Source organism: Eumetopias jubatus, unplaced genomic scaffold (assembly GCF_037043125.1).
Source record: "Eumetopias jubatus isolate StellerSeaLion01/CBP00866 unplaced genomic scaffold, mEumJub1_p1.0 scaffold_13, whole genome shotgun sequence".
Classification (NCBI taxonomy): domain Eukaryota; kingdom Metazoa; phylum Chordata; class Mammalia; order Carnivora; family Otariidae; genus Eumetopias; species Eumetopias jubatus.
The window spans coordinates 77111604-77132798 of NW_028274819.1; the positions used below are offsets into that span (position 1 = coordinate 77111604).

General features: G+C 44.7%; 1 protein-coding gene across 1 annotated transcript in view; it reads right to left on the minus strand.

Annotated features, from left to right (window-relative positions):
• The window catches only part of MAML2 (mastermind like transcriptional coactivator 2), a 341985-nt gene that overhangs the window by 108321 nt on the left and 212469 nt on the right, over positions 1–21195 (minus strand). Inside the window, exon 2 of the mRNA XM_028119605.2 lies at positions 360–1853. Coding sequence (XP_027975406.1) covers positions 360–1853 — 1494 coding nt within the window. The remainder of the gene's footprint in view (positions 1–359; positions 1854–21195) is intronic.

The window sequence follows — 21195 nt, forward strand, 5'->3', positions numbered from 1 at the left end:
TGGACTTAATGACCGACTTACTGACTGGAGGAATAAACATCAGGTGTATCCAAATCTTACTGCCAAAGGGACATGTCATGAAAGGTCATGAATTACAAGGCAACATTCTGAATAAGCAAGAGCCTTTGACTGCTGCAGATCCCAACGAGAGGAATGATCTACAAGGAAATACTAGCTCTTGCCTCCAGATGCCCCGTGCGAGCTGGGCTTCAGGAGGCCTTCGCGGGAATCCGACAGGACCACTACTATCTTCGCGGTCTTGATTCTGCCCCAACACAGAAGTTGCAACCGGAGCCTAAGAACCAGGCTAAATGGTCTCCGAGTCCTCTGCGTTTGGGGTAGCAAACTTACGGTCTTACCTGTCGGTGCTGTTGGGAGACTTGATACCCCAGGCCTGTGATGGGCTGGTTCTGCATTTTCTGAAGCAGGATCTTTTGCTGCAGCGGCAAGGGGGACCTTAGCAAAGGCTGACTGGACAGGGGCTGGGTGGGCTGGGACTGCGGCGGCGGCGGCGGTGGGGGCTGCTGAGCTGAAATGGAGCTCTGCGGCTGCGGGGGTTGCGGGGGCGGCTGCGGGGGCTGCTGGGGCGGCTGTGGGGGCGGCTGCGGCGGCTGCGGGGTGTAGTGCAGGAGAGAAGGCTTAGCCTGGGAAGGCAAAACAGAAGGCATCTGCGGGCTTGCTTGATCTGAGTTAAAATGGAACAAAGGCTTAGTGTTGCCATGCCGGGGCTCCATGGTTGTGTGCGGGGCGTTCATGAAACTCCGACTGAGATCCTGAGGCTTCTGCTGCATGAGCACGTCCAGGTGCCCTCCCTGGGCCGACGGGCTGGCCTTGTACATGTAGTTAGCCATCACCTTCGACTGGCTGCCGCCGCCCGCCACCCCAGGCATTGTGGAGCTCTGCGGGCTGAATGGCTGCTGACCGAAAGAAGGGCTGGGGATTTTCTCCTGCCCAAACGGACCTGGCGATGGCCCAGCGGAGGAGGGCAAGGCCGACCAGGTGGTAGGCTGGTGCTGCTGCATCCGGGCATGCTGCTGACGGTTGGCCGCGATCTGCTTGAGCTGCTGGGCATGGGATACTTCCTGCCAGCTCGGCAGGGCCCGGCTTGCTCCCGAGGCTGTCTGAGGCTGAGCCTGGCTCTGAGGGACAGAAGGGACCGGGGAGGAAGCGGAGAGCGCCGAGTTGGCCATGGAGAATGCAGGGCCAGCTGATGGGGGCCTCAGCTGAGGGGAGCCCGAGGGGCCCTGGGTTAGGCCCGGGGAGTATTCACTCTTGATCACTGTCTTCTCCATGGGCAAGGAGGGCCTGGGAGTGCTCCTCTGGCTTTGCTGACCCAAGTCAATGTTAAATGGGTCATCCTGCTTGATGGTGGCATTGATCATGTTCTCCAGCTCCAGGTCACTCATGGGAGGCACAGATATGTTGGTCAGTTCGTTGAACAGTTCCTGCAGCTCTGGGTCCATCAGCTGCTCTACAGGGTCCTCTCCGTACCTATTGGAAAACATGCTCTCCTGGGTCATCTGGCCATCCATGTGCTTACTGCAAGATAGAGTCTCTCCTGGTTCCTTCTTCACTTCCTTTAAGCCCATGTTAAAGATACCATTTCCAGGAGGATGTGTATGGGGTGGCAGAGTGTTAGTCTTCCGCAGGGGGGCTTGGCTCATGGGCAAGCTCCCTGACATAATCTGATTTTGTCCATTATTTACTTGCAGGCCCCCTTGTCCTGCAGAGAGGTTCTCCCCCACACGGATTCTCTTGATATCAAGGAATGAGTTGTCAACGAAGCCATTGGGCCTCTTGCTGTTGACAGGAGACAGGTTAACCACCTGTTTTCTTTTCAAGGAACCCTGGAGCTGAAAACAGAGAATGAAAAATAAAAATATGAGATATTAATCCAGATATGCTTTTAGTCAAAAGAGACATGATATTTACATGTTTTTTTTTTTTTCCATTTACACACAGGATGAATTCAAAAAGAAAAAGGTACAAATGAAGCACAGTCTGTAATATAATGAAACTCACCAAACAGAATAAATGGTTTCTGGAAGAGCAGGTCAATTAGTGATTAGAGATCCCGTTGGTTCCCGTTATCGGTACATAGGTCAATGGATGGAAAATACTTCACATATCATCAGGAGTCATTGATAATACTTACAACTGGTCACCAAATGTGGTTTTCTGGAGCAGGCCAAAATATTCCACACGCATGCACACACAACCCCACACAGCAACAGACAACTGGAATGAGCACAATTTTGACCAAGATGGGAAATGCTGAACAGTCTAAAGGTGGGACATAATTTCCAGTTTCTCTTTTTCATCTGCGAAACCCTTCATCACTATTATCCTCTAAGTGAGTAATCAGAAGAGTTGTTGTACCCAAGGAGATAGTGTATCTGTTGTTCTACTACTTTTCTTCGTGTAATTCCGAGGCTTTGCATCCAAGCCCGTGCAGCAACGTCGTGTGGGGGCACGAATGCCGTGAGATTATCCTTTATCAAATGAGACATTCTAAGCACAGATTTTCCTGGGGATTCATTTCTTACGTTGCCCGTCTCGAGAACTGATAACCAAAATGAAGGTGCAGAGAACCAGTACTGCGCATTGTTAAGAACTCAGGCTCTGGAGCCGGCTAAGCTGAGCTCAAATTCCTGTTCTATCACTGAGTGCTCAGTGACCTTGCCACTCTACATACCCGAGCCTCAATTTCATTATCTGGAAAATGGGGGCGATAGCACTGAATTCATAGGAAGAAATGAGACAATGCATGTAGAAGTTTAGTACGGTGCTTACTATCATCAGAACTCAATAAATTCTAGTTTATATAAAAAAAAAATGACTTACTACATTCTCAAAGAGGACAGCCTCTCCAAACCGCAATAGTCACAATCAAATGTTAAAGCACTTCATTCACTAACTCAGTGATTAGATTGCATTACGTGGACTTTAGATATTATATGGAAAGAAATTAAGGACCATACAGTCACACCAGTAAATTAATGAGAAACAAATATTCACCATTGATCTTGAGATCCTTGTTGGTTTACCTCTCAAGTGAGAGACTATATCTATTCAAGTATGGCTCTCCCAGTGCAGCTGACCCACCTAAATTATTTAATGTTTGCTCAGGATAATTGTAAAATACCTGAGGCAGGATACTTCCCAGATACAAAATGCTACCACTTTTCTTTTTCTCTCTTTTCACTTGCTACCACTCCTCCACCCTCCTGAAGAGTTCTAGGTAACCTAATCAGAAAATGAAATTAACATAACTGAGCATCTATTATATGCCAAGTATTTTAAATATGGTTACTTTATTTTCTTAGTCTTTACAACAACCCGATTCGATATGTATTATTTTAGAGCTATTATTTTATAGATAAGGAGACTAAGGCTCAGATAGGCTAAGTAACTTGCCCAGTGTCACACAGCTAGTCAGCGGCAGACCTGGGCTTTAACTCCAGGTCTGTGCAATTCTACAGCCTATGGCATTACCAATATATTATACCACCATCAGCTTGTTTAGGGCTAGGGTCTGCCCAGCGTGAAGGGACCAAGGGCAGCGAGCAGATGACATCCCAAATCTCCGGTGAAATGAGAGGATTCTGGGAATGGCCAGGATGCAGTTATAGGGCCAAATGTGAACAGCATGTTTCTTGTCATGTAGCTCATCAATCCCTATTTCAATAATTCCTTATTGTGCTTTTGCTCACTCACAAGCAGTATATAGTTGGAGTGGGTGGATGTCCCATGCTCTTCTAACCAGTTTTTACCTTTTCCCATTGCCAAATGGTAATCAGAGAAAGGAACCTGACCTCAACTGGGCCAATCAGTTCCTGCCACAGAAATTCTGGAATTGGAGAAAGTGAGACCAGGCTTTCTTTGGATGACTGCATCGTCATTTACAAAACTTGTGAGCTGTTGTTCCAATATGTCAACCAAAGCCTCAGAGGAAGTGAGTCTGTAGAAAGAGAGAAGACTAACACAGAGAAGGGAGACACAAGTTTTGGCAAAATTTGAGGGTTGGGTTTCAATCTCATATCAGTCTGCCTCTTGCCTTGTTTTCCTTGATACAGTGTGGAATCTTTAGAATAAATGCCCCCTTTTGCTTGAGCTAGTATGAGTTGGGCTTCTGTTATTTTCAGCCAAGAGGCCTAACCAAGTCCCATGAAATTTCACATTGGGTGATGAGCAATCTGTAGCAAGGCAGAGGTATACTTTGCCCCTGGGTGTGGAGCTCCCCACTCCACCATCTCTGCTGTCTCTGCATGTTTGCTGACGGCTAAGCTCGCTACTCCTTAATGTACGCAACATCATCACAGAACACCGTCAGCCATCACCACGCTCAGCCGAAACTCAAAGTGTCCCCCGTCTGTCCTCGGGGGTCAGGAAGAACACACACTGGAGAGGCTCAGTCATGTTACCTCAAGAGCGGCCACAACTTTTATTCCAGCATAAGTTACATTTTGAAAGTTTTTTCACAACTAGTACAGAACAAACAAAGGAATACATTCTTTTTCCAGGTTTGGGTGATTGCCTTTGATCTACTTTCCACTGCTTTGAAAGAACCTGTTCTGCTGGATTCTCCCATTGCTCAGGCCACTCCCTGGGCAGTGCCTTGCAGAGTCTGGGAAGGAGCACCAGCACTTTCTCTAAGCTATCAGGATTGGAGGGGCTGTAACGGATTTAGTGGTGGTGGCAATAATAATAATAATAATAATAATAATAATAATAGCAGTCATTCATTGAGGGTTTGCATGCTAGGCATCATGATAAGGCCTTTGCATGGACAGTCTCATTTAATTCTCACAATAACTAAGAATTCTCACAACACCTTTATGAGTATGATATTACTTCTACCCAACCACCTCCCCTCCCCAATTTACAGAAGAGAAAATAAAATTTGGAGACTGAGACTTCAAGGTCATACAAATAATAAGCAATAAAGCCAGGGGCGTCCTCTTGGTTTCAGCTTAGATAATGATCTCAGGGTCCTGGGATCGAGCCCTGTGTCAGGCTGTGTGCTCGGCAGGGTGTCTGCTTGAGCTTCTGTCTCTCCCTCCCCCACCACTTGTGTGCTCTCTCTCTCTCTCTAAAAAAAAAAAAAAAAAAAGGCAATAAAGCCAGAAATCAAGCCAAAATTTGCCCTGCAGAGCTTGTGCTGTACTGTAAATGGTACCCTTTATAAACAGTGTCATCTCAGAACACTTTCCTGCCCAAACCTAGGAAATAACAGGCACAGAGGGAATAAGACTTGTTTCTTAGGTATATGTGTGGGGTCACCACCAGCACAGCTGGAGGGATGACTTCAGATGGGGAGCAGAAGTCCTCCTTAAGTGATGTTGGATAAAAGGAATTCCATTAGGGCTCCATCAGGTAGGACACTTTACCAGGAGAATTCTGGGGGCAGTCTGTGTTCTGCCTCATAGAACTTTCTAATCAAAGTTATGTCACCAAGACCAGTCAAATGCACGGCCTCAGTAGATATCAAGCGACTGGCACAAGACAATCAACGATTCTCAAAGTTCAACCTTTGAAGTGTATCTTTTGCTGGACTAAAGTTTCTCCATCAGATATATGGCTGTGTATTATGGTGGAGAGTCTCTAAAGGTTCTGTTAACAAAATGGAAATATCCTAGAAGGAGTAGAGGAGGAACACCTCAGTGAGAAATAGTTCATCAGATAATTCAATGCCATTTCACAGGCCAAGAATAGTCCCAGGAAATGAGACTGAGTCAGAGGAATGAAGACCCGGGTTTAAACTGAGGAGAGGGGCAGGACTAGGGGAGTGAGCGGCTCCACACTCGGACCTTTCCAGTGGCTGGGGTAGCCGGGCTGGGGTAAGCTAGAAGTGTATATCCTGAGTGCCAGAGGGGCCAGCAACTTCCAGAAAGCAGTTATAACATTGAAACAGGAGAGGGAAGAATCTCCACAAATAAGCCTCTCACCCACGGCTGACTTATGCATTAGGCACTATTAGGCACAGTACCCAGGGCCCACAGTAGACTTAGGGGCCCATAAAAATGCTTGAATTTCTTTTAAAACAGAAGAGAAATGGAGCTTTTCAGTTGAAGAAATGTTTCCATACAGAACAGTAATATATTTATCTTTATGTCAACATGGTCATAATAATTTTTTATTTATTTTCTATTTTTTAAAAGATTTTATTTATTGATTTGTCAGAGAGAGAGAGAGCACGAGCAGGGGGAGTGGGAGAGGGAGAAGCAGGCTCCCTGCCGAGCAAGGAGCCCGATGTGGGGGCTCGATCCCAGTACCCTGAGATCATGACCTGAGCCCAAGGCAGACGCTCAACAGACTGAGCCACCCAGGCACCCCAAAATATAATTTTTCAAATTGCACAAGGAAGAAGGGACCCCCTCAGAAGAGCACCTGAGGCCCCCCTAAGTCTGTCACCTAATAACCACTGTGTACTGATACTTATTTTAAGACAGGTACTCTTTTTTTAAAAATTTTTTATTGTTATGTTAATCACCATACATTACACCATTGGTTTTTGATGTAGTGTTCCATGATTCACTGTGCATAACACCCAGTGCTCCATGCAGAACGTGCCCTCTTTAATACCCATCACCAGGCTAACCCATCCCCCCACCCCCCTCCCCTCTAGAACCCTCAGTTTGTTTTTCAGAGTCCATCGTCTCTCATGGTTCGTCTCCCCCTCCGAGTTCCCCCCCTTCATTCTTCCCCTCCTGCTATCTTCTTCTTTTTTTTTTTTTCCTTAACATATATCGCATTATTTGTTTCAGAGGTAGAGATCTGTGATTCAACAGTCTTGCACAATTCACAGCGCTCGCCATAGCACATACCCTCCCCCATAAGACAAGGTACACTTAAAATAAGAGTTGTGTGGAGTCTCGTTTAATCTTTCCACGGCTCTCTGAACGTGTATTCTGATCCTCATTTTATAAGTGAAGAAATCGTGGCTCCTGACATGAAGATTACATAGTGAATGATACGGGAGCAGGATGCCGCCCCCCGCCCCACGTCTGTCTGGCCCCAAAGTCCTCGTTCTTCATCACTAACCACACTGCTTGCCTTCCCTTCAGCCTTCAGCTCACCACAGGCTGACACTGTTCTGGACATGGTAGACTCAGAGAACCAAGACCAAAGGATCACAGAATGTGATGTATCGCACACACAGGGCAGGGGTAAGGACATTCGGGACGCACAGGGACGGAGAGCAGGGAGCGCCTGGTGAACTGACTGGTTAGAGGTTGCCGGTGAAAGCTCGGGACATCACCCTCGAGGCTCCAACAGAAGAAAGGGAAGAGACAAAGGGTCACTTGGTCAGTCAGAAAGCTTTAGTAAGCATCCAAGAGAGTTCTGAACCAGACTCTATCACATCATCCCTGGCCGTAGGGAAACAGGCAGATGATGAAGCCAGGGGCAGGACGGAAAGGCTTCACATGAGTACCACATGTTAATATTTACACTTTTCCTGTCACCTAGACGGGCTGAGAAGCAGTCTTCATTGTGTACAATAAATCTGCACCCAAAGTTTTATGTGTAATTTGTGAGATTATACACATAATATCACCCTTTCCCTGGCTACCCAAGGAAAGGGCTTCTTTCGGGAATGATTTCAAGACAGCAAGTCGGGTCTGGTTTGCATGCTACACGGAAATCACTGGACTTTGCTGCGATCCAGCAGACTGTTTCTTTTCACTCTCGTCTTTGTTCGGTTTCTCCTACGTGAACACCTCAGTGCTAGTTGAGGCCTGTGGTCTGTGCTGGGGTAAGGCTGAGGCCTGCTCAGGGCCAGGTCCAGACAGAATGACCTACCTACCCCAAGGGCTGGGGATGGAGGTGCTGGGACAATGCCTATGGCCAAGAAAAATCCAGCACACAGCCGCGTTGGGGCCGGGGTCCCTCAGTAAACTCTCCTTTTGAACAGCTGTACTTTGCTCTTCCAAAGGACTCAAACATAAACTTCCTGGAGGGATTTAAAAAGGCCATTATTGTGCAATCCCCTGGTTTCTGTTTCTTGCCCAGCTCCCTATCCCTTTCCACAAAATAAATGAATTCTTTGTCTCCTGGGCTGCCCTAGAAACAGGGAATATGCCACACAAAGGTAACAATTCAGTCCATAGGTCACATTCCCCCCCACCCCAAGTAGATTTCTGTCTTTCTCTCATGCATAAGCACAAGCACCAGATTTACGACCGCTGAGATACTCCAGGGAATGAATATCTTGGGCTCATCATCTGTAAGCTTTCCTCAGGCCATTTTACTCACGGCTGATTAGTGATAGGGTGGGATCCTGGCACAGTAGATTCCAGAGCTCAGCACAGTACCAGGAGGTGAGTTGATTCCTCCCTGAATCTCTTGCCCCCAACAAACTAGATGGGATTTTAAGTCCTTTTGCTAAAGGTGCCTGAACGCTCCCCCTTCTTACTTGGCCCTTGCAGAGTCCTGAGCTACCTGGTATTGTGAGGTATTGTTTTCTGTCCCTATAGTATTTAGGTTTGCCCAACTAGAGTTTAAGATCTTTGAGGGTGGGCGCTGTGCCTTATGCTTGACTGGGTTCCTCTCAGCACCCACCACAATGCTGGGCATATTATAGGTGTTCGAACAGTAGTTTGTGGGTTGATCTGAGAACTTGGGAAGCTGGATCCTTCTAACGATTGAGCAGTCAAACACTGGTGCTTAAGAAGAAGGCTGTGGCTGTGGGAACATTTTCATTTCCAATTCCCAAGCAATTTAATGGTTCTACTAGAGTTTGGCTTGAGTGCTCAAGTTCTTCTGAATCCTGAAGTCAGAGGAATGTCAAGCCCCGAGGACTGGAACGACCTTGTCATCCGTGTGAATGAAAAGGGAAGGGGCGCGTGAGGCTTTGTGACAGACTCTACTCTGTGTTGAGCCTCTGGGAGGGATTCCAAAGTTGGGGTGCAATGCTTAGCCCCATCTCGACTCTATGCCCTATATGAGTGAATGCACGGGAGCTAAACGTTGGGGCACATATCCTGTACGCTTTTCAGTAACTTCCACTTCGACTTTTTAAAGAAAAAGCAGGAACTTTTTTCTTTTTGGTAAAAGGTGTCAGGGAAGGCCTGTTAGATCAATTTGGGAAATTGGTTCCGTTACTTTGTTCCAAGAGGTTTGAACTCTGAGATATGTGACTATTGGAGTGAAGTAAATAGCTATTCTTCGTGAAATCCAAGATAAAATGTTATATGGAAGCAAGAACACTGCCAATTCAGGATCTTTGTAGGAAAAACAAGTCAACACACTGTCTTTCTAAAGACACTAAATGCCAAGTGCCCCATATTCAAAATGTCTTTAATGCCTCCCCGCCCCTTTCCCATCTTTCCTGGCTGGCTTGTGGAAGAGTAAGTAGAAGAGCTGGAATTTGCCTCAGCTTTTCTTCATCTGTAAAATGGAATTTGCTTACTCATCCATTCAACAGGCATTTATTTGGCACCAAGTATATAATACTCTGTGAGACCGTCTACGTCATAAGATCGCTGTGAGGGCCAAGTGGTTAAAGCATATAAAGAGCCTGGAAAATTGGTCTTAGAACATGATGCTCGATAGATGTTAGAACCAATTAAAAAAAGAGAGAGAGAGAGAGATTGACCAGTCTTTCTGGAAATAAAGCCAGAAGTGACAACGCAGTGTGATGGTTGCTCTGTAAGGTGTGCAGGGGATTACAGGCACGGAGGGGAGGAAAGGAATCCCTCTCCCTTCCCTTCCAATGATGTGCCCTCTGATATGTAAATAAATATGATGTTTTGTGATATTCTGATATTCTGCTAGCAAGTGTAAACAAAACCTGTTGTTTAACAACAGGGGCATGTTTAAATTAAATCAAGAAGTTCAAAGTAGGATGATTTTCCCACATCGTCTACCATTTTAATGTCATTCCAGATCTACTCAGTGATAACCAGTGTGATTATCCTGCCGACGATATCCTTAGTCATCCTGACGAGTCGCTGCAATTGTCGGAAGGCAGGGCCCTGTAGGGACCATCTTTCAGAGATCGACTCTCTGGGTTTAGCAGAAAAATGAACAGAATATTCTGTAAAAGCCTGACAAACCCAACTGCTTGTGCATGAAATACTTTACCCGTGACTCACTTTTTGCCCAAAACATACATCCAAAGTAAATGCTATGTATAAAATGTTGGCAATTCTCTTGAAATCTCGAAATGCCCTCCTCAGCAGAATGTACAGAGTAGCAAGCATCATTAATCACGTGGTTTCTCTCTCCGCCTTAGCTGGAGGGCCCAGTCTGGAAGCTTTTGTTCGAAGGGGCCTCGCTCAAGGTCCATCTCCTTGGTGAGGCCTTGCCCTCCTACTTTTCCACCCGTTCTTTCTCCCTGCTTTCAGGATTTTAGTGCTCTCGGTCTGATTTGTTTTTTGCAACTGATTCAGGTCCATGAGTTTTTTCATTACAACATCATGCCAAGAAGTCAGTGGAAGATAGACTCCTTGTACGTCACTCATCTATTCCCACTAGCCCAAGCCAGCAGCAGCCCAGGGAAGCACACTTACCGACTGGCTGGTGATCTGACTTACTGGCACTCAGTGGTCTGGGAACGCGAGATGAGTCCGTTTATGGGGCACATGTGATTCTCTGCCATTGCCGTGGACCACACCCCCTTTATACAGCCCACGGCTGATTCTCAGCGACTCTGTCCACTGTCGAGCTGAGAGATACTGGAGAGGGAGGGAGAGCATGGATGCTTTAAGAGATGGCTTTTCTTTTCTTACGATGGTGGGACTTGGACTCATTCCAAAGCGTTGGTCAGTTTGAATATCAGGGGCACCCAGACGGCAGAGAGAGTGCCCTCATACCATTCCAGGGCTGTCCATTAATTATTTTGGGGTTTGAACACGACTACTAAAGAACTCTCACTTTTTGGTAAAATAATATAAAACACAGGCACCCCTAACTCCATAGCAGAGTGTCCCCTTCATCTTCAGTGGCTTCTCTGACTTAAACAGGTAGTAAAAGTCCCTAACCTTCCTGGCCTCTTTCTCTCTGATTCCATTTTTCGTTCTTCTTCGGGCCTCCGCTGCTTCGAGTAGCGCAGGCTCCCCAGTGGCCTTCAACCACATTCCGAGAAGTTGCCCTTGCATTTTGCCTCTCCCCACCCCAATCTGTTTTCCACATAGCAACCAAAGGGATCTCCTTTTCATGCCCAAGCTTCAGCTATATTACTTATTATGTTTTAAATTTCTAAAACACAAAAGGTGCTTTCAGCTTCAGGTCTTTGCATATACTGTTCCCTTTCACTGGAATACTGCACCTCATCTGACTCGGTCCCCTTATCAGAGTCGGCTTCTTCTTTTCCTCTGCATCTTACCTTAATGTGACCCTGGCTATGATTTCCCCTGGCCATCCAGCTGAACTGTGTTCCCACTGTTGCTCTCCACGCCAACCTCTTCATTGTTTCAGTCTTCATTACAATTTCCAAATATTTTTATGAATTGGCTTCCAAGTTTTAAGTCCATCTTCCATGTTATAAAATAAGCCCTAGAGAGGGAGGCTTGAGCCATGTCTGTCTTCCTGACCACTGTAACTCATCCTTAGTGTAACCCAAACAAATACGAGGTCAGAAAAGGTGTTAAACAACAGCAAACATCTAGAAGGAAACACTTCAAGATGCTGAAGTACCTTCTGATGGTGGGATGGTGAAGGGTTTTTTTCCCATTTTATTCACATGTCTCTGTTCTCTAATTTTTTTTTTTTACATAGAACATACACTGTCTATATAATTAAGATCGAAGTGAACACGTGATCCAGTACGTCTGTCCTTGCTCACCACCTTCCTCTGAGAATCTGACCCCACATCTGGTTGAGGGTTTCTGATCCTAGGGCATCCTATTTCCTCCAGCTTCAGCAGACTGGATCAAAGTAGGCATTTGACTCAAGCTGAACAATTCACTGCTTTTCTAGTAATTGGGAATTGAAACAAGACCCTGTCGGCAGTTTCCATGCACTTGCAATGAGAGATACACAGGGCCGCCTATAATGGGGTCATTCTCAGCTGTGGACTGCGAGAGACAGAGAAGGCAAGTGCACAGAGAGGCGAAGCCAGGAGGAGAAGCCACATTGTGAGACAGAGACAGAGAGGGATTCCTGAAACTTCCCAATTCTTGGTTCCAGTACTCTGGGAGACTCAGTTCTATTTCCTATAATTGAGACACCCTGTACCTTCCAAGAAATCTCCTCCCACCTCTTCTTCTTTCTTTCTTTCTTTCTTTCTTTCTTTCTTTTTTCTTTTTTTCTTTTTTCTTTCTTTCTTTCTTTTTCTTTCTTTCTTTCTTTCTTTCTTTTCTTTCTTTCTTTCTTTCTTTCTTTCTTTCTTTCTTTCTTTCTTTCTTTCTTTCTTTCTTTTTCTGTCTTCTTTCTTTTTCTCTTTGCTTGAGATACAACAGCGTCTGTTACTTGGAATGAGTAATTTCTCAACTGAAGCAAAGATGTAAGAAAACCAGTCTAAAGCTTTCATAAAGTAAATGCGCAGTTTTCTTGCTTGATTGAAATCGAAAAGCTGAGTAGAGGCTAAAAGCACACATTTCTTTTGGTTTCTCTTTCAACTTTCCACATGTGGTCATTCACCCAGATCCTCCACAGCCTGACTGAAAGAGGACCCTCATGAATGATGAGCAAGGCCACTGTCCTGTGGATTTCCACTGTCTGCACATACCTCTACCCCGCACACCCAGGGGAGGTCCAGAGATTACATTGCCCCAGGTTCTCCCCTCAAAGCATCAAAACATCCTGAAATGAAATTTCCATGCGAATCGTGTTTGGACCCCTCCCCCCCCTCCCCCCCCCCCCCCCCCCCGGGGCCAGCAGCGTGCGAACCAGTTGGGGAGCAGTCACCTGGAGACAGAAGCAGGATGGGCAGACCTTTTAAGAGGTCCCTGCAATTTCGGGCCCATCTTGAACTCCATTACAAAGGAATGTTAAGCAGCATTTACAGGGAGTTTGGCAAAGTACCTGAAAGCGCCAAACAGCTCCTTTGATGTTCTTGGCATTGATGTCATCATTCTTTTGAAAGTTTTGAAGAAATATTTTTCTTATAGCAACTGTATCTAGGTTCAGTATAGAGTATTGAGGTGTGTTTTCTCTGGTCTAAGGTCAGCCTGAGTGACTACGAACCATATAGACAGATATTCTTTTAGAGAGGACCTCAGCTTTCACTTCAGCCTGTTTATTTTCACATCAAAGACACATCTAAGGGGAAATTGCTTAACTAGCTCTATGAAACATGAAGAGGTTTACAGAGATATTTGGTTATAATTGAAAAAACCAAAACCAAAACCTACACTCCCGGCAATTTAAGCCTTTCATGCCCGGAAATGAGAATTTATAATGGCAGATAGAACAGTTCCTTTGCTCTCCATGAAGGTCTGAATGCAAACTTTTTCAAGCATTCAAGCAAAAGAGTGGGAATTAACATCCCACTATTTGCCATGCATTTGTGGGAAATGATTCTTGATGATTTAAATGACATGAATGGGGGACAATAAAGCCCTTATATTGTTTGCAGTTTAACTACTCTTTGAAGCAATGTCCTATAGCTACCCCTCACTTTGATCTAACTTGCTCAGCCCAGTAATTATATGACTGAGATGAATTCTCCACCTGACAGGTTCCAATTCTTCATGTGTGGCCATATTCTTTGAAGAGGGGGAAAAAAAAAACCCTACCTATACCGGGAAATAAAACTTTAAGCAAGTCAAAATGGTGCATCACAGGTAATTCTCTGTGTCAAAACAGTAGGCTGGATAGGAGGCCTTCTCCCGTATGATGAGAATCACTGTTTGTCCAGGACATGCCTCCGTTCTTGAAATCTTTAGCTGAGAATACGTTACAGTTCCTTTCCGTGAATGCGTTTCATGATAAATCAACATTCATCATCTTAAAAAAAAAGGAGAGCAGAATCACTAACCTGGGCCTCGGGTATCTATCTGCTAACTGACTGCTACCGATGGGACAGAACCGTCCACCCCATTATGAATGGCCGCGGGATAATCAGGCCAGTGAAAGAGCTCATTTCGCACCGTTCTGCAAAGAAAACTGCTCACTGTGTTAAGTCTGCTGAAAATATAAAAGCACAGTCTTAACTCAGGAAGCTCCTAATCCTCAGGAATATTGCTGCTGTTTATTCCATTTGCCGTTTAGACACAATACAGGACAGATTCAAACTAAGAAAGCTCACCAACGGCAACCATGGAAATTGCTTTTAATCCAGGACGTCAGCAGGAGTGATACCCCTGGGACTTTAGCCCCCACCCTCAAACATACATTTCTTCCCTGTACCCGGCTCACAATGAATATCTTGTATCCACTTGTTAGATTTCGATGATAAAATACTTCCTTGGCCACAACGGGTTCTCTCCAGCTGTCATGTCTCCCCATACACCACTCCAATCTCAAAATGGGTTTTTCTCTTCCACTGGTGTATTTTCTTCACTATCCTCAAATCCCAACTCAAAACTCACTCCCTCTCAGAGCCTCATTGTGATCACTGCTCTATTGTTTCGAGCCCCGGTAGGCCACTCTATGGTTTGCTTTCCTTATGTATTTAATGCTTTTGGCTTGTAACTGTTATGATACCTTTGCAGTTCCCCCAGCAAGGCTGTGAACAGTGTTATGTGTCTCCTAATGCCTTTGGAGGCAACATGTTGTGGTCAAGAGTGTGAGCTTTGGTGTCAGAGACTCAGATGTAAGTCCTGGCTCTGTCCTCCATGAGGCAGGAGGCTCTGGGTAGTTCACCTCATGCTCCCAGCCTGTTTCCTTCTCTGTATAATGGAGATAATAGTTCCAGTTCAATTGTAGTAAGTCTCAAATGAGACAGTGTCTATAAAGCCTAGACTCAAATGCAGCAAATAATGGCTTCATAAATACTAGCCTTTTTTTTCTTTCTTTCTTTCTTTTTCTTTTTCTTTTTTTTTTTAGTTTCTGCGGTCCTTTCACAAGACTTAGATGAGAGTTTAGCATACAACAGGCAAGGAAAAGATCAAACAGCATTCCCTGAGTGACTGCTCCATAGGAGGCACTTTACATACATTATCCCTTGGAATCCTGGCTCCCCTACTTGACCATACCTAACTTCTGTGCTTCCATTTTCTCATCTGTAAAATAGATACTACAATTGCACTGATATAAAGTGGATGCACAGATTCGACGAATACATGTAGAGTGCTTAAAACAGTCCCAACACATAGGAAGTGCCCCATAATACCACTTTTATTATTATTACTATTAAATTCTTAAAACAACCTTAAGAGAAGATACAAAGGGCCTCATTTTATAGATGAGAAAAATGAGACCACGAAAGGTTGCCCGGCTACTAATCGAACCATATTTGCCTGGCTGTGAAAACCCATGCCCTTAATGAAATGTATTCTCTGGAGGAAACTCCCATTTCATGCTAGGGAAAGCACTATAGTGACACCTAGGTCCTCGGGGACCTGTCCATCACAAGCGAGGCTACAGGGAAGCAGGCAGAGCAGGTAGGAGATGAGGCTCAGTAAGACGCGGAACACGGCTTCTCTGGCTCGGTCACCATGCAGAGAGCAATGTGGTCCTAATTTTGAAGACCATGAGTAGACATCAAAGCATTTTAAGCAAGGAAGTGACACGATCTGTAATGTATTCTAGAAAAAAGACTCTAACAACCAAATAGTTGTGGGTGGACTGGAGATAGGACAGTGTAAGCCCACAGACTAATGAGGATGTCTCAGCATCAGTAAGAGACAGTGAGAACTGGATGTGGGCTAAGGTGGTGGCAGTAGAAATGGACATAATGGGAAAGAACTTAGGAAGCATAAATCAAATGAACGTTGTGATTAATTCCATGTGGGAAAGGAGTGAGGGCCAAATACAGATTTCTAGATTCGTGACTGAGTGGATGATGGAATCGTTTGCTGAGAAAAAGAACGTAGGGGGAGGAACATGTTTCCTAACGGGATGGTGGGGAAGCAAATGATGGGACTGAGCTTGAATCTGTTGACTTTGAGATGCTGTGGGGCATGTAAGTGGAGACACCCCCTTGCTAGCAAGAGGGTCAGCGTTGCAGACCCGTCTCTATAGATGGGGGAGAATTACACCAAGCATTAGTCGAATGGATGGAGTTGTGAGTGTCCAAATAAAGAATGAGGAGTGAGAAGGGGAGGGATGGGAATGGAACTCTTGGGAATGTCAAGAGGAGAGAAGAAGAGAGGGATAAAGTCAGGAGATGAGCAGCTCAAGGGCAGAAGAAGAAAGCTTCAGGGAGGGAGAGAGCAACCCCACAGATGAGCAGAGGCTACCTGGAACAAAGGCAGAGCTGCATCTCTCACATCTGGCATTTGCTGGTGGTTGGAGGCAGATGGCCAACTACAGTGTGTGCTGAGGATGGGAGGTCATGAAAGGGGAACAAGGCGGGTAGATCATTTTTCCTAAATGCTAGGGAGAGAACGGATAGCAGCCCTAGGAAGTCATAGGGTTGAAGTTTGCCTTATCATTTTTTGTATCCTTTATCACAGCAAGTACAAGACTTTGTATTTTGTTGGTGCACAAACATTTCTGAATGGATGATTCTGTCACCTGGCCTTATTCTTCCACTGTATCTCATCCATTTCTTCCATATTTTCTTCTCTTCCCTATCCCAGCAAGGGGTGCAGTGAGGCTGCAATTCCTTCCTCAAATACTAGATGGAAGGCTGGAGTTTGCCTGTTTCTCCTGAATTGGGTAAATAAATTATGTGTAATAGGAACTCTGGTGCACATTCAAAGCCAGCCGAGACGTGAGGGAAGCCAGGCCATAAGAAACATAGGTGTCAATGAGAAAGAGAGGTGTTGCAATCCAGGTGTTCTGGTTGGGTTTCATGTCCAAATGAATATGGGTAAGTGGGAAAATCCCATTTGGGGAACAGAAAAACTACCCCAAGAAAGAGGGAAAAAAGAGATAGATAGCACTGGGTGGCTTCAAAGAAAATTCCAGTAGCGTAGATTTTCAGGAAGTCTAAGGATAGTAAAAGCCTATTTAAAATGTTATCCTGCTTGATCTTGATAACCAAAGATATTTCAAAGCATCAGGATTGGGTCTAATCACTTGTTAAATTAAGGTCACATATGGGATTGCTTTTGACCAGACAGTTTCATGCTACTGAATAGGAAGGATCTAATGAAGTTTGATCTTTGGATGCCTATCATTATGTATTATCAAGCCTATCATTTTCTCCATCAAAGAAAATATAGTCAGAAAATAGGAGGAGGAGGAGGGCGAGAACAATCCAACAACCCTTGATCCATCTATGCATCAATGGAGGCCATTCTCCATTCTCTGTGTTCACCTAGCAAGCGCACACCATTTCATTTCTTGCTTTTGCTTCTCATCATATTTTTACACTTTCAATATCATTTAGTAACATTCTTTTTTCTTCCATGATATGGAGTGTCACAGGTGCCTTTTTCTTTCTCTTTATTACTTTTGGCAGCAGAAAGAGATTTTTTTTTTTCTCTCTTCCATTGACCTCTACCTATCCGTAGCAAATTCATTGCTTTATGACAAGAGCTAACACGGTCATACGCAGATGCAATTTATCTTTGCACACAGTTGGTCTGCGTGCATGTGTCTGTGCGGGTAAGCTTCTCTTCTATTGTTTGACTCCTTTTAACTCCACTCAGATCTCTCTAATCACAGTTTGGAATTCACCTGAATTTCCCTGCTGGGAGAGCTGAAAAAGCTGACATCAAGTTGCAAAGACCACATCTCTGAAAAGGAAATAGCACATCTTTATTGGTGGGATACATTAAAAGATATGAATGTGAGGTTTTTAAGTAAGATGCTGCATACGCATAACCTCTAGGTGCTTGACAGTGACATTGTCCCACATGTTGGCCATCTCCTCCATAATTAAAGAAATGCTTTGTAAGAGAATAGAACTGTTTGATTTTCACACTGAAACATTATTCGGGGAATTCAGAGCCCACAGCTTGCTATGTCCAATCCGAAGCATGGAATCGTTCATACAAATCTTTTCATGAGGCTGAGAGAGGTTTTTGGCATTCTAGCTCCATTCTTTTCTGAGGGAGAAAATTTAATTTCTTATAATTTCTTATATGCCCATTTGCAAGGTTAGGGTTTTGTTTTGTTTTTCCTTAAAAAAAGTTGCTATAGCAACAACCACCTATCACAGGGTTCTTCCTTGAGTACTTACAAATGCTGCTTGTTAACAAGCAGATCCCTGTGCCACATGGAAGTCCAGAGAAAAACATCAGCATATCAGTAGGAAAAGATTAACTAAATGGTGTAAAGAAACAATTTTTTGAAATGGAAACAAAAGCATGGACGCTTCCATCAGATGGGGCCCTGCATACATATCATGGCTGTTTCTCTACAAAAACACCAAGCAAATGATTCCCCAATGACCAGGCTCAGCAGGGCCTTGAGGAGAGCGACGAAGAAGTAAAGGGACTCACTCAGGACATTCCCCAAGACAGCCTGAAGCTCTGGTTTCTGATCAGAACTCAGACGCCATGTTGTGTGGCATGCAGCATGACCCGAAGCAATGTCCATCTCAAGAGGGTGGTCTTGGGCCTGCTGCTCTATATTCCTGGAGTGCTAGTAGGGTTCTGCCCAAAGACCTGTGTCCATCTCTTCCCCTTTCCTGGGGGGCAGCTGAACCAAAAAGCTGAGCCACTGGCTGTACTCTTTGACCTACCTCAAATGTCAGCAGTAGTATTTGTGCTGACCTCATTACAGTCTATGAAGTGTTACCGGGGTAGAGAAGCCATCTGCTGAACCAAAAGAGGACTGCTCTTACACAGTTCTCTCCCCTCAGTGATTCTACTTCCTAGGCAGTAGAGGAGGTCTTCCCCTCGTGCCCAAACTTCCCTCTCCCCGATCATGTGTTTGATATCTATGGACCAGCTATCCCTTCCTTCCATAATTTTCTTGGCTTGAAGGAACAACTGGCAATACATTCCCAAGGCTTAACTCATTGTTCTCTGTGGAAGAAGACACATACCTGGCCTCATGAAAAGTGTCCTCTGAAAAATCCAGAGGAGGGGAAGCCAAGAGAGAGAGTGTGTAAAAGCCACCAGGTCAATTGCCGAGAAGAAATGTTCAGCATTTCCCTCTGATTTCCCTCTGTGAGTTTGTCAGCAAAGGATCTGCCCTCTGCACTGGGGGCCCACTCTATGTTTGAGTCATGGAAAATCATAAAGCAATAGGCAAGAATGCAGAAATATGTTTGGCTTCATCTTTTATGAACAATCTGAATTCAGTTTGCATTTTGCAGGGCAAAAACAAACAGTTTTTCTAGAAGATAAATGAGAAGGAGGAAGAAAAAGAGGAAAATAAAACACACTAGAAAAGTCCTTAAAAGAAAAAAAAAACCACTTTGTAGTTTTTTCCTTCTCATTGACAAGTAAGGGATACTCATATTTAATCATGCTGCTCAGAAGAAAATATATTGTGCCAAAATTTATATGAGGAGAATTTCACTGTTCTGCATTGTTTTATTTCAGACCACTAGTTACTTCGAGTCTGTATTTTCAAATTCTTTCTTCAAGTATCTGCCCTTAGGCAGACAAATTAACTCATTTTATATTGAGAATCTCATTACATCAAGTAAAAATCCTAAGCCTGATAAAATGATTTACCCCCTCAATTTAACTTTTATTTTAGTCTCCTACCAGCTTCCCTGAAGTGGGTTTGCTGCCAAGCTATAATACTATTTTAGACTGAGTCATCCAGGCACACTGAACAGCTTTTACTCTGCCTCTAATGTTTCCCCAGCCCCGGCGTTTGAATAAAGAGAATGCGTTCTATGGGTTTGCACTTGAAATGGTTACAAATGATAGAAGAAAAGAAAAAGTGGAGACTAAAATCCAGGTGTTTGGCCCTGAGGGAACACAGGCTCCCCTTGCCCGCCCCTCCCTGGCCCCCTAAAGGGGGGTGTAGTGCCACTCTATTTATGCCTTAGAATCACTGAAAGTATAGGAAGGCAGTACACAATGTTTCATTTACTCATGGGGAGAAAATATTTGGAGTCACTGGTAGAAGGTATGGTTAGAGACACCTCCCGGAAAAACTGAAAATAAAAATAAAAGATTGGGTGAAGTCTTGCTCTAGGAAGTTGCCATACCATCATCAGAGGGGCAGGATCTTGAAAAAAATAAGTTAAAAAATCCTATCTTCTGAGGGAAATGCGGCCCGTTTCTTGATTACACACACTTTGTGACAGGGCAAAAGCCAGTCCAGACTGAGACATGTACCACAATTCTTGGTGAGGCATCAGCGTAGACAAACCAGATTTTAACTTCTGTCAGGTGGAGTCACCCTTTTATCTTAATCTTCTCAACTCCTGTTCCTTCTTACGCCTTCCTCCCTCCCCCACCTCAGAACCTCAGTATCAAATGAATGCATGCAAACCAGCCCCAAGTATCTCTGGTTTTGCAAATCCCTTCTCTGTGTTTGGCTTCTGCAGCTTGTGATCTCATATACTCACACCCTCCCTAGACTCCTATTGATTTCTACTGTGGGCTGTGTGCATGGGAAAGCCCAAAATATTTTTGGAAATAAAGAAGTAGCATCTAAAGTTTCAGAGAGACCCCTGCCATGGAAGGGAAATGTGAATACTGCGAAGTTTGACTGTCTCTCTACTGACTGGACTCCCCAGAGAGCTAGTTCAATGGCAGATTGGAGGGCCCTTCTTAGGTATCCTTGTCAGCAGAAGGGTTCAGGCCCCATCTGCTGAGCCCCCATGGCTAGGATTCAGTATGAGTGGAATGTGGAATATGCCAATAACTCCAATCCCAACAGGGAAAGAAGTAAACAGGAGTGGGGAGGGTGGAGGCAGGAAGAGGTAAGCACCCAGGCTTAAAAAGACAGTGACCAGGTTCTCCAGTGAAGCAGAGACAGGGAATGTGGAGGAGCATCATTAGAAACCCAGGTTGTCAGAGCTATGTTTCTGCTGAGGTTCTGGATCAGGAAAGCCAGGGACAGGAGAGGACATTCAGGTTCACATGTGGCATCAGCCACGACTGGGAATTTCATACAGAGAGAAGAGGTGGTGAGGCAGGCAGGGTTATATGAGAAGTTTTCTTTCTTTCTTGTTTTTTGTTTGTTTGTTTTACTTACTTCAGCCTTCAAGTAATCTTGGCTGAGAAATTAAATTAATTAAGCTAATTAAATTGGCCAATATATGCCTCATCTGTTACCTCCTGC